Source organism: Pipistrellus kuhlii, unplaced genomic scaffold (assembly GCF_014108245.1).
Source record: "Pipistrellus kuhlii isolate mPipKuh1 unplaced genomic scaffold, mPipKuh1.p scaffold_m20_p_75, whole genome shotgun sequence".
NCBI lineage: Eukaryota > Metazoa > Chordata > Mammalia > Chiroptera > Vespertilionidae > Pipistrellus > Pipistrellus kuhlii.
Window position 1 is genome coordinate 89533 of NW_023425579.1, and position 25468 is coordinate 115000.

Consider the following 25468-nt stretch of genomic DNA (forward strand, 5'->3'; position numbering starts at 1 on the left):
GCGCGCCGGGCGCACGGAGCCTGCTGGCTCCTCCTCAGCTCCTCCTCCCTCCCCCCCTCCCTGCCCGGCGCCCGCAGCCCGGAGCGCACTCGGCGATGCCCACGCGGCCGCGCTGACGGCGGGGTCCCCGCGCCCTCCCGGCCCCGAGCAGAGACACCGGGCGCCCGCCCTGCGCCCCGGGGCGGCGGGACGGCGACGGTCCAGGGCCCGCCCCTCCCGCTGCTCCCCGGTGCCCGCCGCCAGGTGCCCGCCGCCGCCTCGATGCCCCGCGCGCGCGGGCCGTGGCCGTGGCCGTGGCTGTGTCTGTGCGCCCTGCTCGGCGGCACCGGCCCCGCGCCCGCCGCCTGCCCCGGCCCCTGCCGCTGCCGCGGGGACGGCGTCCTGCTGGCGGCCGACTGCTCGGAGCGGGGGCTCTCCGCGGTGCCCCCCGGCCTGGCGCCGCTGACCGCCCACCTGTGAGTGCCCGCTCCCCGGGCGGGCGCCTGCTGGGGGGGCGCCTGCTGGGGGGGCACCTGCTGGGGGGGCGCCTACTGGGCGGGCACCTGCTGGGCGGGCACCTGCTGGGGGGCACCTGCTGGGTGGGCGCCTGCTGGGGGGGCACCTGCTGGGCGGGCGCCTACTGGGCGGGCGCGTGGGCATGGGCATGGGGAGGCTCTCCCCGGGGGGGCGGGGCTGGCCCCTGGGGACCGGCCGGACAGGAGGAGATTCGTGGGGGTGGGGGGAGCTCCAGCTGGGGGAGAGGTGGGGGTGTGCGGGGACCTGGACCCTGAGCTGGAGGGACCTGCTTGGGGGGCCCCGTCTCCTCCAAGACGGCCCCAGGGCGCCTGCAGGGGAGGCTGCCTGAGCAGAGGAGCAGGAGGAGGAGGAGGGGGAGGAGGGGGAGGAGGGGGAGGAGGAGAGGAGGAGGAGGAGGAGGAGGAGGAGGAGGAGGAGGGGAGGAGGAGGAGGAGGGGGAGGAGGAGGAGGAGGAGGGGGAGGAGGAGGAGGAGGGGGAGGAGGAGGAGGGGGAGGAGGAGGAGGAGGGGGAGGAGGAGGAGGGGGAGAGGGAGGAGGAGGAGGGGGGAGGAGGAGGGGAGAGGGAGGGGGAGGGGGATCAGGGGGAGAGGTAGCAGGAGGAGGAAGAGGAGGAGGAGGGGGAGGAGGAGGAGCGGGAGGGGAAGGAGGAGGAGGGGGAGGAAGATGATGATGAGGAGGAGGAGCAGGAGGAGGAGAAGGAACAGGGAGAAGAGGAGGAGGAACAGGGGGAGGAGAAGGAGGGGGAGGAGGGGGAGGAGGAGGGGGAAGAGGAGGAGGAGGAGGGGGAGAAGGAGAGGGAGGAGGAGAAGGAGGGGGAGGAGAGGGAGGAGGGAGGAGGGGGAGAAGGAGGGGAAGGAGGAGGAGTAGGAGGGGAGAGAGGAGAGGGGAGGAGGAGAAGGAGGGGGAGGAGGAGGAGGGGGAGGGGGAGAAGGAGGAGGAGGGGGAGCAGGAGGAGGAGAAGGAACAGGGAGAAGAGGAGGAGGAATAGGTGGAGGAGGAGGAGGGGGAGGAGGGGGAGGAGGAAGGGGAAGAGGAGGGGGAGGAAGGGGAGGAGGAGGAGGAGGAGGAGGGGGAGGAGGGGGAGGAGGAAGGGGAAGAGGAGGGGGAGGAGGGGGAGGAAGAGGGGGAGGAGGGGGGGAGGAGGGGAAAGAGGGGAGGAGGGGGAAGAGGGGAGGAGGAGGGGGAGGAGTGGGAGGAGGGGGACGAGAGGGGAGAAGGAGGGGGAAGAGAGGGGGAGGAGGAGGGGGAGGAGGGAGGGGGAGGGGGAGGAGGGGAGGAGGGGAGGAGAGGGGGGGAGGAGGGGGAGGAGGAGGGGGAGGGGGGAGGGGGAGGAGGGGGGGGGGGAGCGGAGGGGGGAGAAACCAGTTTTGGCCATGGGCCATCGGAGGTTTTGGCCGGCATGGGGCGCGTGCGTGAAGGGGACTCGGCCGCGGGCAGCAGTCCCGGACGGGCTTCCCCCCGAGCCTGCGGGCCGGGGGCTCCGGACGGGGTGCCTCCCGCCGCCCGGGGCAGGAGGAGGGGGTGCAGACGCATTCCGGGCCAGGCACCCCACGCCCACCCTTGCTCTGCGGGCAGGAGCGGTCCTGGGTTCGGCCCTGCCCTGCCCTGCCTGGGCTCCTGCAGCTTTCTCAGAGGGCAGAGGGGCTGGGACCGGCTGTCCGTCCATCTGCCTGTCTGCCTGTCCGTCTTTCTGCCTGTCCGCCTGTCCGTCCGTCTGCCTGTCCATCTGTCAGCCTGTCCGCCTGCCTGTCCGCCTGTCCGCCTGTCCGTCTGTCCCGGGGCGGCCCTGAGCTCTCTGCCTTAGTCCCTGGGGACCTGGGAGCAGGAGGGAGCCGGAGGGCTATCACCAGAGCGGGCATGTCTGCTGGACCAGGGGGACAGGGTGCTCGGTGCCAGCGCATCCTGGGTGGGGGGTGAGCTGCTCTGTGCCTCCCTGGGCCCTCGGTCCCCGGACGCCGCTGAAGCTGCTGCTTCTTCTTTTAAAAAAATGTTTATTGTTGATGGCATTACAGACAGCTCCACCCCCCTTCCCCCCCTACCCCAGCCCCTGCCCCCAGGCCTTCCCGCCCCTGGCCCGTGTCCCCGGGCTGTGCCTGGGGGTATGTAAGTTCTGTGGTTTTTCTCTTCCCGTCCCCCAGCCCCACGTGGGGTGTCCGTCTGGTCCCGGCTCCTGGCTCCGGCCTCACTGTGCGGCTTGTGCTCCTGAGAGTGGGAGGGGGGCCGAGGCGACGAGGGGATGGAGGGGGGCGGGAGCAGGGTCTGTGCAGGAGCCGCTGGCTGTTCCCTACAGGCCTCCGGGCCCCTTCCCTCCTCCTCAGCGAGGCGGCCGTGCCCGCTCTGGCCTGGCCCCCGGAGGCCTGGCTCCTGGCGGGGAGGGTGCAGGTTTCCTGTGACCCCGTCCCCTCTGCCCTGGCCTCCAGACCCCGGTTCCTCCCCAGCTCTGCCTCCTGCTGGGAGTCAGCCAGCTCCTCAAAGCCTCAGGACCAGGTGGTGTGTCTCTTTAACATAAAAAAAAAATGATTGATTTCAGCCCTGGCTGGTGTGGCCCAGTGGGCAGAGCGTCGGCCTGCAGACTGGAGGGTCCCCGGTTCGATTCCGGTCAAGGGCACAGGCCCGGGTTGCAGGCTTGATCCCCCGTGTGGGGGGCGAGCAGGAGGCAGCCGATCCAGGATCTTCTCATCATGGATGCTTCTCTCTCTCCCTCTCCCTTCCTCTCTGAAATCAATACAAATGATTAAATGCTTAAAAAAAATATATTGATTTCAGCTGAAACCGGTTTGGCTCAGTGGCTAGAGCGTCGGTCTGCGGACTGGAAGGTCCCGGGTTCGATTTCAGTCGGAGGCATGGACCTTGGTGGCGGGCACATCCCCAGTGGGGGGTGTGCAGGAGGCAGCTTGTCGATGTTTCTCTCTCATCGATGTTTCTGGCTCTCTATCCCTCTCCCTTCCTCTCTGTAAAAAATCAATAAGATATATTTTAAAAAATTATTGATGTCAGAGAGGAAGGGAGAGGGAAAGAGAAACATCCATGATGAGAGAGGATCACGGACCGGCTGCCTCCTGCACGCCCCCCACTGGGGATGGAGCCCGCAACCCGGGCCTGTGCCCCGACCGGGAATCGAACCCTGACCTCCTGGTTCATAGGTCGATGCTCACCACTGAGCCACGCCGGCCAGGCTTCCCTTCCTTCCTGATGGATTCTGACAGCCCCCCCCGCAAACTTGGGACCTGCGAGTCTAACCTCGGAGGTCCCCCCCCGTGGCTGTGCCCCCAAACTTCTCTGGGCCCTCGGTGTCCGCGTGGGAGAGGCAGGGAGAAGCCAGACGGAGGCCGGTCTGGGGGACACGGGGTGCCCTCAGGGCGGCAGGTGCTGGGGAGGGAGGCGAGGGGGCAGCCCCAGGCCCGGGCAGAGGGAGTGGGCACTGGGGAGGGGGTGATTCCAGGAACCGGGTTCTCGGGAGGGGGCAGCCCCCGGGGGCGGCTGGAGGGGGGGAGCGCGCGGGCGTGGGGGGGGGGAGCCAGCACTTGGTTCAAAGCAGAGGCCGGAAACGGCCGGAGGCACTAGAAAAAGGAAGCGTCTGGGGCTGGCAGCGCGGGCAGGGGCGCGGCCGGGCGGGGCGGCTGGCGGAGGGGAGGAAAGCCTGGCTTGGGGCAGCTTGGCCCCCAGGCCGGCCCGCTCCCCCCGCCTCCCCCGCGCCCCCCTATCCCACCACCGGCTCAATCCCACGGCCCCACACACGCCCAGCCCCTCCCGCCCTGGCCGGTGCCCAGGGGCAGAGGCGGAAGACGGGGCCGCGCCAGGGTGCCGGGCGGGAGGTGAGCCGGCGTCTCTGGGACGGCCCCTGGGCCCCTGAGCCTGTCTCGCATCTCCGCTTCGGCGTCTTGATGGTGGAAACTCGGGCGGCGTGCACCTGGCAGGGGGGCGGGGAGGGGCCAGGAGACAAAGACTGCAAAGCCGGGGCCGGCCCCGCACTCCTGCTCCCCAGGCCCCGTGGGTGTCATCCCCCACATGTGAGCAGCGGAGGCCCCGAAAGGGACTATCGGGGCTGCAGGGACCGGTGGGCCTGCCCTCCTCCCTCCCTCCCTCCCTCTCTCCCTCTCTCCCTCTCTCCCTCCTTCTTCTTCCTTTTTATAAAAAAAAAATATTTCTATTGATTTCAGAGAGGAAGGGAGAGGGAGGGAGAGAGAGAGAGAGAGAGAGAGAGAGAGAGAGAGAGAGAGAGAGAGAGAGAGAGAGAGGGAGAGAGGGAGACATCCAGGATGAGAGAGGATCACGGACCGGCTGCCTCCTGCACGCCCCACACTCCGGATCAAGCCCGCAACCCGGGGCCTGTGCCCCGACCGGGAATCGAACCCTGACCTCCTGGGTCCTAGGCCGACGCCCAACCACTGGGCCACACTGGCCAGGCCTCGGTCTTTCTGCGAAAGCCCATTCCACTGACCTCCAGGGCGGGAGGCCTGTCCCTGGCGGCTCTGCCCCGGGCCCCTGGGCCCCTGGGCTCCTGGACAGGAAGTCCCCGTCCCCCCTCCCCCCTCCCAGGGGCGCCCGGACGGCCGGGCACCCCGTGGGGTGCTTCCCGAGGAGGAGAGACCCCGGCTCCTGGGTCCCTTCGTCCGAGAGCCCGGCGTCCCCCCAGAAACAGAGTTTGGGGGTCCGGGAATTGGTGTCCTCCCCGGACGCCCGCGGAGAGCCAGGTGGGATGGGCACTCGGGGGGGGGCGGTGCCCCGAGGGGCCCGTGGGGTCACCCCTAAGGGGCTGGGGCCTCGGGCTGGCAGCTCACTCTCAGGGGAGAGGGCTGAGGACGGGGATCCCCCGGGGGAAGGTGTGGGGGACCGGGTCCCCCCTGTTAGACATCCAGCCAAACGGCCACGGACCCCCTGACGCAGCGGCTGCCGGAATCGGGCCCCCCCCCCCCCCCCCGGTGCTCGCTGCTCTCGCGGTGCACACAGAGGAGGGGTCCCCGGCTTCTAACGAGGACTCAGAGGTCCCCCTCCTTATTGTCCAACTGGGAGCAGTCCCGGGCCCCGGAGAACGCCCAGGATGCCAGGAGGGCAGCAAGCAGAGTTATTTTGGAAGCAGGAGAAGGACACGGAGGAGCTCAGGCTGGCACCGCGCCCCCGGAGCCAGGCCAGAGCGGGCACGGGCGGGCGGGCGGGCGGCAGCGGCAGGTGGGGGCTGGGCCTGGCCGCTGTGATGGAGGCTCCTGAGCGCCCGGGCCCCCCAGCCTCCTCCTCAGAGCCCTGCAAGGAGGCCCCGGCTCAGGGAGCGTCCAACCTGCGGCCAGGCCCTCCGGGCCGGCCGGCCGGTCGTGAGAGCAGGACCTGGAGCCGGGCCGGGATGGAGGCTGTGCGGGCTCCCGCCTCCCCATGGCTCCCACACCGATGGAGGGGGCAGAGGGGCCACCGTCCTGGCTGAAGCCGCCGCCCCGGGCGTGACCGGCCTTCCAGGGAGGGGCTAGGGGGACAGGGAGGCCCATTCCGGGGGCCCAGACTGACCTCCCCAGAGAGGGGCCTGGCCGAAGCCGGAAATGGCCCCAACCAGAGGCGGCACCTGCCACGTTTATTCTTCTTCTTAAATAAATATATATGTATTATTGATTTTTTTTTACAGAGAGGAAGGGAGAGGGACAGAGAGCTAGAAACATCCATGAGAGAAACATCCATCAGCTGCCTCCTGCACCCCACCCCCTCCCCACTGGGGATGTGCCCGCAGCCAAGGACATGCCCTTGACCGGAATCGAACCCGGGACCCTCCAGTCTGCAGGCTGACGCTCTACCCACTGAGCCACACCGGCTTCGGCCATTTATTGAATATATAGGTGTGTGTATGTATATATTTTATTTTATTGGTTTCAGAGAGGAAGTCTCTGAAGCAGTGGCCAGGGCACAGTGCCCGGGGGGAGCCCGGTGTCCAGCCCCACCCCTGCCCGTCCCCGCTGCCCCCGGACTCGGCCGCCGCCTCAGCGGGAAGCTGGCTGCTCCCTCCCGGGTTGCACACAGGCCAGGGAGGGGGAGGCACGTGGAGGCGGGGGGGCGGGCAGACCTTTCCCTTCCTTGGAGGAGCCGGGAGACGGATGCCGGATGCCTCCGGCCGGCCGAGGACCGGGGCCAGGGATCCCAGATCAAAGGGAGCCGCCCTCGCGGGGCCGGCAGGTGGCGTCACTGGGGCAGCAGCTGGTGCCTCCCCTGGCAGGGCTGACCCGGAACGCCCTCCCCTCCCCTCCCCTCCCCGCTCCGGCCCCACCCCCGCAGTGCCCTGGGCTCTGGGCGCTGAAGGCAGAGAGGGAGGGATGCCAACCGGGCGTGGGTGCCCCCTCCGCCCACCGTAGGCACCGCTGGGCTTGCCCCACACACCCGTACCCGCCGCTCAGCCCTCACCGTACTCCCTTACGAGGAACCATGACATAAGGTAGCTGTATCTTTAAAAATATCAATAGATTTAAAAATATATATATTTTTAATTGATTTTTTACAGAGAGGAAGGGAGAGGGAGAGAGAGCTAGAAATGTCGATGAGAGAGAAACATCGACCAGCTGCCTCCTGCACGCCCCCCACCGGGGATGTGCCCGCAACCAAGGTCCATGCCCTTGACCGGAATCGAACCCGGAACCTTTTCATCCGCAGGCCGACGCTCTATCCACTGAGTCACACCGGTTTCGGGGGGGAAAAAAAAAAAGATTTTTTTTAAAATTGAATTCAGAGAGGAAGGGGGAGGGAGAGAGAGATACGTAGAAACATCGGCTGGCCCACACTGGTGTGGCTCAGTGGATGGAGCGTCGGCCTGGGGACTGAAGGGTCCCGGGTTCCATTCCTGTCAAGGGCATGGACCTTGGTTGCGGGCACATCCCTGGTGGGGGGCGTGCAGGAGGCAGCTGATCGATGTTTCTCTCTTATCGATGTTGCTAGCTCTCTGTTCCTCTCCCTTCCTCTCTGTAAAAAAAAAAAAAAAAAAAATCGATAGAATAGAGTTTAAAAACAAAAGAAACATCAGCTGCCTCCTCAGAGGGCAGTGTCCTCCGGGCAGGGGACCAGCCAGCAGGCGGGTTCCTTGCTGTGGGCTGGGCCCCGGCGAGGCACGTGGCCAGTGGGGAAACTGAGGCAGGGGGAGGCGACGCCACGTGCCCTCCAGAGTCCCAGATCTGGGACCACAGAGGCTGCAGGGGGTCCGGCGGGGGGTCTGCCCGGGGCGAGGGACACGTCTGTCCTGAGTGGGAGCACACACACACACACACACACGCACGCCCTCACGTGCACAGCCATGTACAGAATGTCTGTGCACACATATAAGCGTGTGTCTGGACACATGTGCACGCACATACATGTAACCGCACACACGTGCACCTGAACACACGTGTACATGCACACACTGGCGGCTGGGCCTCCAGACGTGGCGCGTGCAGCCGGGGAGCCGCCCGTGGGGCGGCGGCCGCTGTGCGGGCAGGGCAGGTCCCTCCGTGGGGCGGGGCGTGGGCAGGGAGGGGAGAAGGGCCCAGAGCCGCCCCCCAGGGCGTCTGCGGGGAGGGTCTCCTGCCCCCCACCCTCCAGCACCCCCCCACCCCATCGCGCCTGCTCCTGGTCTCCATGGCGACAGGCCTCGCCCGCAGCCTGGGTGGTCCGGCCGCCGCCCAGGCTGAGGCTCTGAGAACATTTTCCTGACGCTCAGCCAGAATTCCCGCTTCCCGAGCCGGGCCGGGCTCTGCCCCCCGCCCCCCGCCAGCCTCGCCCACCCTGTCCCCCCCACCCCCCGCCCCCACCCCCGCCAGCCTCGCCCGCCCTGCCCCCCCCCACCCCTGCCCCCACCCCCGCGGCCCGTCCGCCGGAGGCCGGGGCTGCGAAGGTGCCCCTCACCCCCCGCCCTGCAGTGCAGCCCGGAGGCGGCGGGGCGCAGGCCCAGCCCAGGGGGGCCGGGCCCCTCGTCCAAACCTGTCAGAATCCCCCCGACAGCGGCAGAGCCTGAGCTGCCGACGCGGGCCTCCTGCCGCCACACGGCCTGTGCAGCCGGCCCGAGCAGCAGCGTGCGTGTGCGCACGTGTCCGCGCACATGTGCACATGCATGCTTCCCGCACATGATTACATATATGTGCATGCACACACATGTTCAGAAGCATGATCACATTCACGAGCACGTAAACATAGTCAAACACACGTGTGTACATATTTCCACACGTGTGTGCATTCGGCACATGTGTGTCGGTGTTCACGATCACACACATGCACACACAACAAATTACATACATACACGTGTGTATATATGTGTATACACGTCTATATACATGTGTGTTCTGAACAGGTGTGTACGGGTGAGGGTGTGTGTGTGCATGTGTGTGTGTGCTCCCAGTGGTCCTAGGAGGACGGGTGGATCCGGTGGGAGCCCAGGCCTGGGCATCAGCTCAGTCACAAATTGGTCTCCAGAGGCAGCGTCACGGAGCGTCCCGGGTAAACTGAGGCACTGGGCGGGCCGAGGCCGCACGGGCTTTCCCGCGGGGGGGGGCATCTCCTGAGCTCCTGCTGTGATCTGCAGAGGCTTCCAGAAAGCTTGTGACTGAGCAGTGGGACACGCTGAGGTGCACACGGGCAGGGACACGCGTGCCCAGCCCCCGCAGACGGGCACACCCCAGCACTGGTGCAGCCCCAGACGTGCCCCTCGTCAGCGTCACCCGTCCCTGTGGCCGAGCCGATGCCGCTCGGCCCACCTCCCGGGGGCCTATCTCAGACCCCCCCTTCCAGGGCACCTTCCTGAGAGGCCAGGCAGGCCCCCCCGGAGGCCCCATAGAATGACCCCCCAGGACGACCCCCCAGGACGACCCCCCAGGACGAAGGGGGACCCCCGCAGGGCCAGTGGCCCTCACTGCTCCTGGCATCGGCCGGAGGACACAGCGGGCAGCCTCCTGCGCCTCCCGTCCCAGATCCACCTCCTCCCGCCGTCCTGGCACCGCCTCACCCCTTTCCTTTTGAGCCTGAATGGGGCTCCCCGCCCCCCTCTGTCCCCCCCCTCCCGCCCCGCAGCGGGCGGTGTGTCTCAGGCAGGATGTGGGGGGCCGGGCCTCCCCGGGGAGCAGTGAGGCCGCGGGGCCGGGGGGGGGGGGGGGCCTGGAGCCACATCAGAGCTCGCGGGCGGCCCCTGGGGGCAGCTGAGTGATGTCCTGAGTCACGGCCGGGCGGCTCCTGTGGAGGCATGCCGGCCGGCGGCTCCGGGTAAACACGGGAGGGCCGCTCTGCTCTTCCCGCCCGGCAGGGAGGTCCTGGCAGAACCTGGCGGCTGCGAGGGCTCCCCGGCCCCTCACACCCTCCCGAACCCGGGGCCAGCGAGGCCCCATCTCCGCTCAGCCCACCGGTGGCCTCTGGGGCGGCTGCTCGAAGCTGGCCGTGGGCACCGCGACCTTCCTCACCGACCTGCCCGTCTGCCCCGGGCCGGGAGGGAGCTGAGGGCCAGAGCTTCACGTGCCAGCCCGGTGTCCCACGCGCCAGCCCCGTGTTCCGTGTGCCAGCCAGTGTTCCATGTGCCAGCCCGGTGTTCTGCGTGCCAGCCCCGTGTTCCATGTGCCAGCTCAGTGTTCCGTGTGCCAGCCCGGTGTTCCATGCGCCAGCCCCGTGTTCCGTGCGCCAGCCCCGTGTTCCGTGTGCCAGCCCGGTGTTCCGTGTGCCAGCCCCGTGTTCCATGTGCCAGCACCATGTTCCATGTACCAGTCCCGTGTTCAGGGTGCCAGCCCCGTGTTCCGTGTGCCAGCCCCGTGTTCCGTGTGCCAGCCAGTGTTCCATGTGCCAGCCCCGTGTTCCATGTGCCAGCTCAGTGTTCCGTGTGCCAGCCGCGTGTTCCGCGTGCCAGCCCCGTGTTCCATGTGCCAGCCCGGTGTTCCGTGCGCCAGCCCCGTGTTCCGTGCGCCAGCCCCGTGTTCCGTGCGCCAGCCCGGTGTTCCGTGTGCCAGCCCCGTGTTCCGTGTGCCAGCCCGGTGTTTCGTGTGCCAGCCCCGTGTTCCGTGTGCCAGCACCATGTTCCATGTACCAGCCCCGTGTTCCTTGTGCCAGCCTCGTGTTCAGTGTGCCAGCCCCGTGTTCGTGTTCCGTGCGCCAGCCCCGTGTTCCTTGTGCCAGCCCCGTGTTCCGCGTGCCAGCCCGGTGTTCCGCGTGCCAGCCCCGTGTTCCGTGTGCCAGCACCATGTTCCATGTACCAGTCCCGTGTTCAGTGTGCCAGTTTCACGTTCTGAGTGCTGGTTCCATGTTCTGTGTGCCAGCTCTGTGTTCCGCGCGCCAGCCCCGTGTTCCGTGTGCCAGCCTGTGGCTCTGCCCTGCAGGGACCATCCTCCCTCCCTGGGGACTGCTGGCCAGCCCAAGCTTTATCAGAGATGGAACCCTGGAGACCAAACAGTCTTCCTTAAAATATATATATATATATACACACACACACACACACACATATATATATTATTGATTTTTTACAGAGAGGAAGGGAGAGGGATAGAGAGTTAGAAACATCGATGAGAGAAACATCCATCAGCTGCCTCCTGCACACTCCCTACTGGGGATGTGCCGGCAACCAAGGCACATGCTCTTGACCGGAATTGAACCTGGGACCCTTCAGTCTACAGGCCGACGCTCTATCCACTGAGCAACACCAGCTAGGGCCAAACAGTCTATTTATTTACTTATTTTTTGAACATATTTTTATTGATTTCAGAGAGGAAGGGAGAGAGAGAGAGAGAGGGGAGAGAGAGGAGAGAGAGAGAGAGAGAGAGAGAGAGAGAGAGAGAGAGAGAGAGAGAGAGAGACATCAGTGATGAGCGTGCGCTGGACGCCACCGGCCGGGGCCCAGGCTGCTCCCAGCATCCTCTGTGTCCTCTCCTCGCAGAGACCTGAGCATGAACAACCTCACCGAGCTGCAGCCCGGCTGCTTCCGCCACCTGCGCTTCCTGGAGGAGCTGTGAGTGGACGGGGGTGTGTGTGTGTGGGGTGTGGGTGGAGGATTGGGGGGGTCTGGGCACCTCAAAGGCTCAGAACAAGGAGCGGGAGCTGTTCTTTTTATTTTTATTTATTTATTTATTTATTTATCTATTTTTTAAAATATATTTTATTGATTTTACACAGAGAGGGACAGAGAGTTAGAAACATCGATGAGAGAGAATCATCGATCAGCAGCCCCCTGCACACCCCTCACTGGGGATGTGCCTGCAACCAAGGCACATGCCCTTGACCGGAATCGAACCCGGGACCCTTCAGTCCGCAGGCAGACGCTCTATCCACTGAGTCAAACCAGTCTCGGCCTGAGCTGTTCTTTTAAAAACATATATATTTAAATATACTTTTATGGATGTCAGAGAGGAAGGGAGAGGGAGAGACAGAAACATCCATGACGAGAGAGAATCACGGATCGGCTGCCTCCTGCACGCCCCCCCCGACCAGGGATCGAACCTGCAACCCGGGCCTGGGCCCTTGACCGGGAATCGAACCCTGACTTCCTGGGTCCTAGGTCGAGGCTCAACCCCTGAGCCAGGCCGGCCGGGTGGGGCAGGAGCCCGTGTTGTCTGTCTCCGTGGAAACGGGTCCCCCGTGACCAGCTCCCTTAGACCTGGACGGCCTCCCCGAACCCCGGTTTCCTCCCCTGCAATCGGGGGCCCCAGACAGGGTGACTGTGAGGATGGAGTGAGTGAGGCGGTGGGTGTGGCACCCATCCTCCCCCCCACCCCCAGGCTAACGGGGTCCCCTCCGAGGGCGCCCGCCGGCCGGCATCACCCGCCTCCGCCCTCTGCTCCGGCCCGCATCGCCCCCCTCCGCCCTCCGCCCTCTGCTCCGGCCCGCATCGCCCCCCTCCGCCCTCTGCTCCGGCCGGCATCACCCCCCTCCCCCTCTGCTCCGGCGCATCACCCCCCTCCCCTCTGCCTCCGGCCCGCATCACCCCCCTCCCCCTCCTGCTCAGGCCCGCCATCACCCCCTCCCCCTCTGCTCCGGCCCGCATCGCCCCCCTCCCCCTCTGCTCCGGCCCGCATCGCCCCCCCCCCCCTCTGCTCCGGCCCGCATCACCCCCCCCCCCCCCTCTGCTCCGGCCCGCATCGCCCCCCTCCCCCTCTGCTCCGGCCGGCATCGCCCCCCTCCCCCTCTGCTCCGGCCCGCATCACCCCCCTCCCCCTCTGCTCCGGCCGGCATCGCCCCCCTCCCCCTCTGCTCCGGCCGGCATCGCCCCCCTCCCCCTCTGCTCCGGCCCGCATCGCCCCCCTCCCCCTCTGCTCCGGCCCGCATCGCCCCCCTCCGCCCTCTGCTCCGGCCCGCATCACCCGCCTCCGCCCTCTGCTCCGGCCCGCAGGCGCCTCTCCGGAAACCACCTCGCGCACGTCCCCGGAGGAGCCTTCGCCGGCCTCCGCAGCCTGAAGATCCTGTGAGTGCGAGCGACCTTGACCCCGAGGCGCGACCTTGACCCCCCAGGCGCGACCTTGACCCGAGCGTGACCCTGGGGACAGAGGCTGTGGGGCGGGTTTCGTGCTGAGTCTCCGTCCGCCGCAGACGCGCCCGCCACCCCCCAGCTGCCCGGCCCCTCTCCGTCTTCCCTTCCATCCCCGAGGGCCGCTGAGTCCGTGACACGTTACGGTTTGCGAGCCCGCGGTTCATCGTACCCGCGATCACGGCAGCCCCGCCAGGAAGCACGCCGGCCTTCATTTATCTATTTTTAAAATGTGTTTTATTGATTTTTTTTTTTTTTTTTTTTTTACAGAGAGGAAGGGAGAGGCAGAGAGAGAGCCAGAAACGTCGACGAGAGAGAAACATCCACCAGCTGCCTCCCGCGCGCGCGCGCGCGCGCCCCAAACTGGGGATGTGCCCGCAACCAAGGTCCGTGCCCTTGACCGGAATCGAACCCGGGACCCTTGAGTCCGCAGGCCGACGCTCTATCCACGGAGCCAAACCGGTTTCGGTAACACACTGTCATTAAAAAAAAATTTACTTAGAATTGATTTCAGAGAGGAAGGAGAGGCAGAGAGAGAGAGAGAGAGAGAGAGAGAGAGAGAGAGAGAGAGAGAGAGATAACACCAATGATGAGAGAGGATTATGGGTCGGCTGCCTCCTGCACAAGCCGGCAACCAGGGCCTGTGCCCTTGACCAGAACCGAACCCAGGACCCTTCAGTCCGCAGGCGAACGCTCTATCCACTGGGCCACACCGCCCAGGTACCCATCCTTTTAAAACAATATATTTTTATTGCTTTCTGAGAGGAAGGAAGAGGGGGAGAGAGAGAGAAACATCCATGATGACAGGGAAACATGGATCGGCTGCCTCCTGCATGCCCCACACTGGGGACCCAGCCCTCAACCCGGGCCTGTGTCCTGACCGAGAATTGAACCCTGACCTCCTGGTTCCTAGGTGGATGCTCAGCCCCTGAGCCACGCCTGCCGGGCCTTTCTGACCCAGTTTCAGCAGAACCGGGGGTTCTGGCTCTCGGCCCTCTCGCCACCCACGTGTCTTTGCTTCTGCTCCATCATCCCCTGTGCTCTGCCTCACCCTGCCGTGGCCTGGGCCTGGGCCGGGCCGGGATCCCTCTGGGCTCCTGCAGCCCGGGTGCGAGAGAGGGATCAGGCCTGGGTGGGGTTCGAGGCTGGGGGTCCTCACACCCCTCCCCTCCCCTCTCTCCTCTCCTCGCAGGATGCTGCAGAATAACCAGCTGGGGGCGATCCCCGCGGAGGCACTGAGGCAGCTGCCGAGCCTGCAGTCTCTGTGAGTCCCCCCTCTGCACCCCGCTTTCCCTCTGCACCCCACTTCCCTCTCTGCACCTGCCTTCCCCTCTGCACCCGCCTCCCCTTCTGCACCCACTTTCCCTCCTGCACCCCTCTTCCCTCTCTGCACCCATTTTCCCCTCTGTATCCCGCCTCCCCCTCTGCACCCACTTTCCCCCCTGCATCCGTTTTCCCCTCTGCACCCGCTTTCCCCCTCTGCACCCCGCCTCCCCTCTGCACCCCGCTTCCCCCCCGCGTTCAGACGGCGTGCGCCCCGGTCCCCGAAGTCTCCGGGTGTTTGTTGTGTGTGGACTCCCGTGAGCAAACAGGAGGGAAGGCCCCAGGCCCCATGAGGACTGTGGGAACAGGACCTCCCTGGGTGGGGCCACCAGGGCGGCCTCCTGGGGCGCCTGGGGGATGGGGGGGAGGGTGGCGGGGTGCTGGGCGGGGTCGGCCGCCCCAGGAGGGGCTGTCTCCTCCCCGTGGCCTGCTCTAGCCCCCAGGGCTTCCGGGGGTGGGGTGGCCCAGACACCCACTTCCTCTGCCCCCGGGCGGGGCTGCGCGGAGGACGCCTCCGCCACCCAGGACCCGGCCACCCTCCGGGAGCCCTGCAGCGCCTCTCCCGCCCAGCGGGGGCGCCGTAGGGCAGAGTCTGCGTCTTTGAACCCCGAATCGCTGTGACCCCGAGAGGTCTCTCTCTAAAAGTTTACAAACGACAGAGACGTGTTTCTAACGGTTCTGGAGGCTGGAGGGCGGAGGGCGGAGGGGAGGCGCAGTCTCTGTGAGGATCGGAGGGGGATCGGAGGGGGCCCCGATCTGGGCTGGAGGTCCCCCCAAGGCCCGGCGGGTACGGTCAGCACCACCCAAAGCGCCTGAGGGCCCCCCCCCCCACCGAGGGTCCCTGGGGAGGCGGGAGGTGGCGGATGGCTCCCGGGCGGGGCTATTTCGGGCTCCGTGATTACAGGCTGCTGTATTTGGATCTCCCCGAGGTTCCGGGAGCTGATTACTACGTGTGTGTCTGGGGCAGAGGCTGGCCTGACGGGGGGTGGGCGCACGGCAGCCCCGGCCATGATGAGGGTCGAACACGTATCCATTCATCCATCCATCCATCCCTCCATCCATTCATCCATGTGTCCATCCATCCATCCATCCATCCATCCATATGTCCATCCATCCATCCATCCATCCACCCATCCATGTGTCCGTCCATCCATCCATCCATCCATCCATCCATCCATGTGTCCATCCATCCATCCATGTGTCCATCCATCCATCCATGTGTCCATCCATCCATCCATCCATCCATCCATGTGTCCATCAATCCATCCATCCATCCTTCCATCCATCCATGTGTCCATCATACCTCCATCCTTCTATCCCTCCATCCCTCCATCCCTTCAGACCTCGGACCCAGAACCTGTGTTTGAACAGGACCCGCCCCGCCGGCCAGGCAGTTAGCATGCTCGTAACCAAACTCGGGGCATCGCTGCTCTTCTGTGCGGAGCTTCTGGGCGAAGACCCCCTCCCCGTCTGTAACTGAGGGGGTGCAGAGGGGCCAGACTTCCTGTTCCTGAAAGGCCTGTAGGGTTGGTCACCAGCGCCCCTCGGGCCTGGGGACGGCGGGCGGGCTCGGCCCCCTCCCCCGGGCCCCCTGGGCCTTTTGGGGGAGCTGCAGTGTCTTCAGAATCCCGTTCCTCGGTCCCCGAGAGGAGCCAGAGGGGACGTGAGAGAAGGGAAGGTGGGACCACAGCCAGGAGGGGTGGGGCGACGCCCAGAGCCTGCAGCCCCCTCTCCCGGCTGCACCTCTGCCCGGGGCACCCCCTCCCTCCCCCCAGGCCCCCGCCCCGGGGAGCGAAGACGGGGGGCGGGAGCGGGGGGAGTGCGGTCTTTTTCGGGCCCATGAGTAATTTTCCACTCCTCCAGGAACCTTCGGGGCGTGGTGGCTGCCAGCCGCTGGCCGCCCGTGGAAATTCACACGGCAGCGGGCAAGGGCGGGCGGCCACCGACCACAGGACCTTCCACGTGGGAGCTGGAAGGTGGAGGTGGCCACCCGTCCCATCGCCCTCCCCCCCACCAACGGGGCAGCAAGGAGGGGTGACGCCAGGGTCCCCCAGGCCATGCTGCCCCGGCCTCTTCCCTCCGACCTCCTCTCCTTTTTTTTTAATCCTCACCTGAGGATATTTTTTTCCACCCATTTTATTTTTATTTTTATTTTTACATATTTTATTTGTAAAATTCTTTTACAGAGAGGAAGGGAGGGGGAGAGGGATAGAAAGTCAGAAACATCAGCCGAAACCAGTGCGGCTCAGTGGATAGAGCGTCAGCCTGGGGACTGAAGGGTCCCGGGTTCGATTCCGGTCATAGGGCATGGACCTTGGTGGCGGGCACATCCCCAGTGGGGGGCTTGCAGGAGGCAGCTGTTCGATGTTTCTCTTCCATCGATGTTTCTAGCTCTCTATCCTTCTCCCTTCCTCTCTCTGTAAAATCAATAAAAAATATATTTTTTTAAAAAAAGAACGTACTTTAAAGAAAAAGAAAAAGAAAGTTAGAAACATCAATGAGAGAGAAACAGTGATCAGCTGCCTCCTGCACGCCCCCAAGTGGGGATATGCCGGCAACCAAGGTACATGCCCTTGACCGGAACCAAATCTGGGATCCTTGGGTCCACAGGCTGGCGCGCTATCCACTGAGCAACACCGGCCAGGGCGAGGGCGGGATGCAGAGCAGGTGACAGATGCTGGCTGGTCCTGCGATGCCGCCCACGCCCTCCCTTCCCCTCCCCTCCCCTCCCCGGCCACCTCCCTCCTCACGGCTCAGAGTCTGGGACTTAATTACACCCTGACGCCGCTTGTTTGCCGAAAAACATGTTTATTTTGGTTCTGACTCATTGCAGAGAATTTAGAAAAGACAAAAAAATAACCAAAAGAGGGGAAATAAACATCACCCGCAGCCCTGCCACCCAGACGCAGAGCCGGTGTCTGCCCTGCGGACGCGCCCGCTCTGGCCACACACGCACCCGGGGGCCTGGCCCCGGTGCCCCGTCTCCGCTCTAAGTCGTTTTTAAACATTAAGAGGTCCCTCGCTCACACGGCGTGAGAGGCGGCTGTTCTGAGGGCGGACGTGCGGTGGTGGTCAGCGTGTCTGCAGACGTGCGAGGTCACATTTTTGAACCCCGGGGAGAGGTGCTCAGGGGGAGAATTGCAAGACCCAGGCTAAGGGGTTAGGAGTTGACTGGGAGCCCCAGGTGACTCTGAGCCTGGAGCTGGGGGTCAAGGTGTCTCCGGTCTGTGTGAGTGGATGGAAGGATGGGCAGATGGATGGAATGAAGGATGGATGGGTGGCTGGGACAGATGGATGACGGGTGGATGGACAGAGAGATGGATGGAAGGATGGATGGTTGATGGATTGGCAGATGGACAAATGCAGGGATGGATGGACAGATGAATGGAGGGATGGATGATGGATGGATGGATGGGAGGATGGATGGACAGATGGATGGATGGATGGATGGGTGGATGATAGAAGGAAGGTAGATGGATGGAATTATGGATGATGAATGGATGGACAGATGAATGGATGGGTGGATGATGGATGGATGGATGGATGAATGGACAGATAAATGGATGGATGGATGTTGGATGGATAATGGATGGATGGATGGATGGATAATGGATGGATGGATGATGGATGGATGGATAGATGGATGGATGATGATGGATGGATGGATGATGGACAGACGGATGGATGAATGGACAGATAAATGGATGGATGGATGGATGGATGATGGACAGATGGATGGATGGGTGGATGGGACATTGGGAAGCTGGATCAAGGGGATCCATAGCACACAGCTATAACCTTCCCAGTCCTCATTCTGGTCCCCAGGGCGCCGTGAGACCTTGGACAGGGGGAAGGAGGAACTGGGTTGTGGGAAGGACTGGGAGCCTGAGTCAGGGGAGCACCTGTGGCCTGGTCTCCCCGGGACCCTCTCCCCGCAGGGCCTACTGGGACGGGTCCTACCCGCCTCTGAAACACTGGGTGCTGCCCCGTCTCCTCACCTCTGACATCCCCGCCCCTTCCAGGGAGGCCAACGAGGGAACCCTGTCTTCCCCTTCCTCCCCCAACCACCGCCACCTGCCCGTGGCCAAGGGCAGGCGTCCAGGCCTCAGGAGCCACGGGGCCCGGCTCTCAGGCCGGCCGGGAGGGACCCGGACGGGAGTGAGGGGCCTGGTGGCGGGAGGCCCCCGGGAGGGGTGCGACGGTGGACTGTGGTCCCCACCCCGGGACCCCGTGGCCCTCCACCACAGCCTGCAGGGGCCGGGCTGTAGGGGAAGCTGGGGCTGGCTCCGCACACGGCCGCTCCTGTGCCTGCGCCCGGCGGGCGGGCAGTTACGTTCCTAGGTGGCTGCCGCCGAATCCACTCGAGGGCGGGTGCTCAGGTGTCACCCTTTGATGTGCAGCGAGCAGGGCGCTCCTTCCAGGCGGGCAGGCGGGCGCGGGCTCATCCGTCAATGCCTGGCAGGTGGAGGGCCGGGGGCTGGGCCCCTTTGTTTTCCGTCCCCCTTTGATCTATTGAAAAGGCTGCCGGAGCGGGGACTGGAGGGATCTCATCAGGTGGCATCAACCAGAACGGACATGCCCGGCCCGGCCCGGGTGGGTGGCTCCGGGGTGGAGCGTCGACCTGTGAAACGAGGTCACGGGTTCGATTCCCGGTCGGGGCACAGGCCCGGGGTTGTGGGCTCGATCTCTCAGAATAGGGGGCGTGCAGGAGGCAGCCGGTCCGTGATTCTCTCTCATCATGGATGCTTCTCTCTCTCTTTCTCTCTCTTTCTCTCTCTCTCTCCCTTCCTCTCTGACATCAAGAAAAAACACACCCTGCCCCAGCTGGTGTGGCTCAGTGGATAGAGCGTCAGCCTGCGGACTGAAGGGTCCCGGGTTCGATTCCGGTCAAGGGCATGTACCTTGGTTGCGGGCACATCCCCGGTGGGGGGTGTGCAGGGGGCGGCTGATCGATGATTCTCTCTCATCGATGTTTCTTTTCTTTTCTTTTTAAATATACTCCATTGATTCTCTACAGAGAGGAAGGGAGAGGGATGGAGCGTTAGAAACATCAATGGGAGAGGAACACCGACCAGCTGCCTCCTGCACACCCCGTAGTGGGGATGTGTCAGCAGCCAAGGCACATGCCCTTGATTTGAATGGAACTGAACCTCGGACTCTTCAGTCCGCAGGCCGACACCCTATCCACTGAGCCACACCTAGGGCAGGGTGTGTTTTTTCTTGATGTCAGAGAGGAAAGGAGAAGGGAGAGAGAGAGAGAAACATCCACGCTGAGAGAGAACCATGGACCAGCTGCCTCCTGCACACCCCCTCCTGGGGATGGAGCCCGCAACCTGGGCCTGTGCCCTGACCGGGAATCGAACCCTGACCTCCTGGCTCCTAGGTCGACGCTCAGCCCCTGAGCCACGTGGGCTGGACCTTCGGACCACCTGATCCTGGGGGACTTGGAGGGACAGAGCCACAGCCCTGCAGCCTCACCCCCAGCCCGGGGTGGGGGTGGGGGGTGGGGGGTGCAGGGGGGCCCTCGTGGTGAGGGGAGGCTGGTTCCCGAGCCCGGCGAGCCCTGACCGGCCGCGAGGCCCCCTGCCCGCCCGCCCGCCGTGTCGGCACAGGTCAGAACAGGAGGGTGTCCCAGGGCCCAGCCAGCAGCCCGGGAGCCGGGCCCACGTGGGGCGGGCGGGCGGGCAGGGGAGGGCTGCGGGGGTTGACTGGGTGCCAGGGCTTAATTGGCGTAATTGCTCTTCGCTTCCTGCCAAACCCCGTGCGTCTGGGCGGCTGCCCACCTGTGGGCGGGCGGGCGGGAGCGGCTCCCGGAGGCCTGGGGTCCCACGTGGAGTCTTCGAGGCCCCTCCGGCTCCCGTCCCGCCTGCCCTGGGGGACCAGGGACCCCGGGGCGGCCTGGACCCCAGCTCTGGCGTGCGGGAGCACCCGCAGGGGCAGCACCCCATCCTGCCAGGGCACCCCATCCTGCCAGGGGCAGGGAGAGAGTGGGGCGGCGTCTGGAGCCAGGCTGCAGACTCTGGGGTCCACACGGTCCCGGGGTCCTTGGGGGGGGGCAGGGATGTCCCTGGGGTGGCAGAGGGGGCGGGGAAAGAGCAGGTCCATTTGCTTGGAGAACCCCTTCACACGAATGCCTCCCTGGGTGGGGGGTCCTGGAGCCTCAGGGCCTTTGGGGGTGAATCCTGGGGCTCCCACCACTTCGGGGCCCCCATGGGGGGAACCTCCTCTTGGGGCAAGGCCTCCCCCTCACAGGCTGGTGCGTCTGGGCCCCGCGGCACCCACTGCAGAGGGCCCAGCCCAGGTGCCCGGGCCGGGACTCGAACCCTGACCCCCCGGCTCCTAGGCTGATGCTCAGCGGCTGAGCCGCGCCCTGACGGCCCCTCCCTCCCTCCCTCCCCCAGGCGCCTGGACGCCAACCTCATCTCCCTGGTCCCCGAGAGGAGCTTCGAGGGGCTGTCCTGCCTCCGCCACCTGTGGCTGGACGACAACGTGCTGGCCGAGGTCCCCGTCCGGGCCCTCAGCAACCTGCCCGGCCTGCAGGCCATGACGCTGGCCCTCAACCGTATCCGCCAGGTCCCCGACCTCGCCTTCCAGAACCTCAGCAGCCTGGTGGTGCTGTGAGTCCCCCCCGCCCCCCGATGGTGCTGTGAGTCCCCCCCGCCCCCTGGTGGTGCTGTGAGTCCCCCCCCCCCCCCCCGCCCCCTGGTGGTGCTGTGAGTGCCCCCCTCCCCCGCCCCCTGGTGGTGCTGTGAGTGCCCCCCTCCCCCGCCTCCTGGTGGTGCTGTGAGTGCCCCCCGCCCCCCGATGGTGCTGTGAGTCCCCCCCGCCCCCTGGTGGTGCTGTGAGTCCCCCCCCCCGCCCCCTGGTGGTGCTGTGAGTCCCCCACGCCCCCTGGTGGTGCTGTGAGTGCCCCCCTCCCCCGCCTCCTGGTGGTGCTGTGAGTGCCCCCCGCTCCGTCCGCGAGGGGGACCCCCCCACCCCGTTCACCCGGGGCCTGACAGCTGGCTTTTCGGCCTCCACCGGCCGGCGAGCCAGTTAAAACGGGGGCAGCCCGTGGTCCTAGCTGGTCCCATCGCTGTCCTGGATGGTTCTGCTCAGTGGGTAGAGCTTCGGCCTCAGAGACGGTGACTTCCGAAGCCCCTCTGTCCCTGGACCCGCGGGGTCACCCTGTCCACAGGCCGGCCTCCTCCTCCAGCCGCCGTCTGCCTGCCTCCCCCTTCCCCACACCCCGGGCTCGGTGCTGTGGGCGCCCGGCTCACCCGTCTCTCCTCCCACACAGGCACCTTCACAACAACCGCATCCAGCGCCTGGGCACCCACAGCCTCGAGGGCCTGCACAGCCTGGAGACCCTGTGAGTGCGGGCCGTGGTGTCATCCGGGGGCGGAGGGGCAGAGCGGGGCCGGGGCCGGGGCCGGGAGGAGGCGGGCAGAGGGAGGCCAGCGGGCCTGGGACGCCGGCATCTGGCTGCCGCCTGCTCCCCACACGCCTCTCCCTGGCGCCGTCCGTCTCTCCCGCGTGCAGGAGGCAGCCGATCCACGATTCTCTCTCACTGTGGAGGTTTCTATCTCTCCCTCCCTCTCCCTTCCTCTCTGACATCCATAAAAGGAAGGCATTAAGCCCTACCCACTGTGGCTCAGTGGACAGAGCGTCGGCCTGCGGACTGAAAGGTCCCAGGTTCGGTTCCGGTCAAGGGCATGGACCTTGCTGGCGGGCACATCCCCAATAGGGGGCGTGCAGGAGGCAGCTGATGGATGTTTCTCTCTCATCCATGTTTCTAACTCTCTCACTTCCTCCCTGTAAAAAATTTTAAAAAAGGAATTTTTATATATATATATCTATATCTATCTCTCTCTATATATATATAAAAGGAATGGTGCTGGCCTTACCAGGGCTGTGTGGACCCCCGGAGAGCTGTGTGGGACCTTGCCCTGCACCCCTCCCCTCTCCCAGCCTCTCCCCGAGCCCCGAGCCCCCCTCCTTGGCCGCCGTCTCAGTCACACCCCTTTCCCCCCTCCTCCAGGGATCCGTTCTCCCTCCAGCTTTGATCTCCAATTAAAAAGGGGAGGGCGTGTGTTCTTTGTTCTTTGTACCCCGTCCCCGTCCCCGGAGCGCTGGCTGGGAGCCTGCAGGGGCGGCCAGACATGGGGGGGGCGGGAGGCGGGGGGCAGGAAAGCGGGGCGTCCGACCCGTTCCCGGTGGTGTCCTTGGCGCCCTTCGCCGCTCCTCGAGGCTGTTACTGCCGAGCTTTCCGTGGGCACTGCTGGCTGGCACGGTGTCTCTCCCTGGGGCCGGGAATCTCTGCCACGGGGCCCCTCTCATCTCCACGGGAGGGGCGGGGGGATCGAACCCCCGCCCCCGGGCGGCCTGGCTCGTCTCTGGAGGGGCGTGGCCTGTGGAGGAGGGGCTGGGGCGGGCAGGAGCACGCAGGGTCACACCTGTCCTGTCGCCCGGGAGCCTTCGGGGCGCTGACCCCTGGATCCCACCCCCCGGAGCCACACACCCCTGACCAGACCCTGCTCCCTTCCAGGGACCTGAGCCACAATGACCTGCAGGAGTTCCCCGTGGCCATCCGGACGCTGGGCCGGCTGCAGGAGCTGTGAGTACCCGTCTCCCACCGCATGGGAACGGACAGGGCACTGACCCCTGGGCGGAGGGAGGGCCCGCAGGGCTGAACGGGACCAGCCTCCAGGCCCCCGCGGCGGGCAGCACCTTTTATTTTTGTTGCTGGTTTTTAAAATATATATATATTTTATTGATTTTTTTGCAGAGAGGAAGGGAGAGGGAGAGAGAGCTGGAAACGTCGATGAGAGAGAAACATCCATCAGCTGCCTCCTGCACACCCCCACCTGGGGATGTGCCCGCAACCAAGGTCCATGCCCCTGACAGGAATGGAACCCGGGACCCTTCAGTCCGCAGGCCGACGCTCTATCCGCTGAGCCAGGCCGGTTTCGGCGGGGCTGTTGCTGTTGTTAATCCTCACCGGAGGATATTTCCCCATTGATTTTTATTCTTATATATATATATTTTTAAATACACTTTATTGATTTTAGAGAGGAGGGAAGAGGGAGAGAGAGAAACATCTATGATGAGAGAGAATCATGGATCGGCTGCCTCCTACCTGCCCCCTACTGGGGATGGAGCCTGCAACCCAGGCACATGCCCTTGGCCGGAATCGAACCTGGAACCCTTTAGTCCAAAGGCTGACACTCTATCCATTGAGCCACACCAGCTAGGGCTTCCCATTGGTTTTTATAGAGAGGAGAAGAGAGGAGGAGAGAGAGAGGGAGAGAGGGAGAGAGGAGGAGAGAGGAGGAGAGAGAGAGGGAGAGAGGGAGAGAGGAGGAGAGAGGAGGAGAGAGGGAGAGGAGAGAGGAGGAGAGAGAGAGGGAGAGAGGGAGAGGAGAGAGGAGGAGAGAGAGAGGGAGAGAGGGAGAGAGAAGGAGAGAGGAGGAGAGAGGAGGAGAGAGGAGGAGAGAGGGAGGGAGAGAAACACTGATGGGAGAGAGACCCTCCAATGGGTTGCTTCCTGCACTCGCCTCTGCTGCTCTGGCCTCTGTCACCGTCCCATCGGCAATCCCCCGTGTCTGCCTCCACATCCGCGTCCTCACCGACCGACCGGCTTGTCTTCCAGCGGTTTCCATGACAACAGCATCCAGGCCATCCCGGAGAAGGCCTTCACGGGGAACCCCCTGCTGCAGACCATGTGAGTCCCGCCTCCCCCGGTGTCGGGGGGCTGGGGGGGGGGGAGCGGGACGACGGGAGGGGTGGAGGGGTGCCTGACCTGACCCCCTCCCTCCCGGGGGCTCTCCCCGGGGCTCCATGGGGAGGGGAAGGCAGGGAGCCGCCGCCTCCGCCGCGGTCCTGGCTGAGCCCATCCCACCCGGGGTCTCTTCCAGACACTTCTACGACAACCCGATCCAGTCCGTGGGGCCGTCCGCCTTCCAGGACCTGCCGAAGCTGCACACGCTGTACGCGGGGCCCCTGTCCTCGGCCCCCGCGGACCCTGCCTCCCCCCGCCCCCCCACCCTTTCCCCTCCCGCCAGGCTCAGGCGCCTCTGCACCCACCACCTCCCTCCTCGCGTGGATCCCGAACGGGCGCACAGGCCCTCTCCACAGCCAGGGACCTGGGCTGTCCGCTTTTTAAAAAGTATATATATATATATATCGCTGGAACCGGTGTGGCTCAGTGGATAGAGCGACGGCCTGCAGACCAAAGGGTCCCAGGTTCGATTCCGGCCAAGGGCATGCACGTTGGTTGCGGGCACATCCCCGGTAGGGGTTGTGCAGGAGGCAGCTGGTGGATGTTTCTCTCTCATTGACGTTTCTAGCTCTCTGCCCCTCTTCCTTCCTCTCTGTGGAAAATCAATCAAATGTTTTGTTTTTTTAAAAATATTTTTCTGTGGATATCAGAGAGGAAGGGAGAAGGAGAGGGAGAGAGAGAAATATCCATGAGGAGAGAGAATCACGGATCGGCTGCCTCCTGCACACCCCCCCACTGGGGATCGAGTCCAAATCCCGGGCCTGTGCCCTGACCGGGAACCAAACCGTGACCTCCTGGTTCCTAGGTCGGCGCTCACCACTGAGCCGCACCAGCCGGGCCGGCCGATGTTTGCCGTGCTGGCACCTGGATGCAGAGGCTGCTGCCTCCATCCGGGCTCCGTGGCTGCGTGGACCCGGCTCCAGGGCGGGGAGCCGGGCCGATGGCGGGGTGCAGGCGGGGGGCAGGGGTCCGTGGGGAGCCTCGGGGGCTGGGAGCGGCGAGGGCACGCTCCGGCCCGTCCTCAGAGCCGCTGGCTCTGCTTCCAGGTCCCTGAATGGAGCCTCCGCCATCGAGGAGTTCCCGGACCTCAAGGGGACCACCAGCCTGGAGACCCTGTGCGTGGCCGGTTCTCGGCCTGGGCCTCCTCCCGCCTCCCCCGCCCCCGTCCGCCGACCACCCCAGCAGCCCCTGCCTCCTTCTTTCTCCGGCCTCTTCCCCCCCGCCGACCGCCCCAGCAGCCCCCAGCCCCCTTCTCCCCCCTCCCCCCCCCCCGCCGACCACCCCAGCAGCCCCCAGCCCCCTCCCTCTCCACCCTCCCCCCCCGACCACCCCAGCAGCCCCTGCCCCCCTTCTTCCCCCCCTCCCTCCCCCCCCGACCACCCCAGCAGCCCCTGCCCCCCTTCTTCCTGCCCCCCTCCACCCCCACAAGGCACGGGGGG

General features: G+C 65.4%; 1 protein-coding gene across 1 annotated transcript in view; it reads left to right on the forward strand.

Annotated features, from left to right (window-relative positions):
- The first annotated feature begins 261 nt into the window (after nt 1–261).
- LGR6 (leucine rich repeat containing G protein-coupled receptor 6) overlaps nt 262–25468 on the forward strand; it is a 32902-nt gene continuing 7695 nt past the window's right edge. The window contains exons 1-10 of the mRNA XM_045576151.1: nt 262–455; nt 11363–11434; nt 12812–12883; nt 14139–14210; nt 20671–20886; nt 21549–21620; nt 22797–22865; nt 23901–23972; nt 24166–24237; nt 25076–25144. Coding sequence (XP_045432107.1) covers nt 262–455; nt 11363–11434; nt 12812–12883; nt 14139–14210; nt 20671–20886; nt 21549–21620; nt 22797–22865; nt 23901–23972; nt 24166–24237; nt 25076–25144 — 980 coding nt within the window. The remainder of the gene's footprint in view (nt 456–11362; nt 11435–12811; nt 12884–14138; nt 14211–20670; nt 20887–21548; nt 21621–22796; nt 22866–23900; nt 23973–24165; nt 24238–25075; nt 25145–25468) is intronic.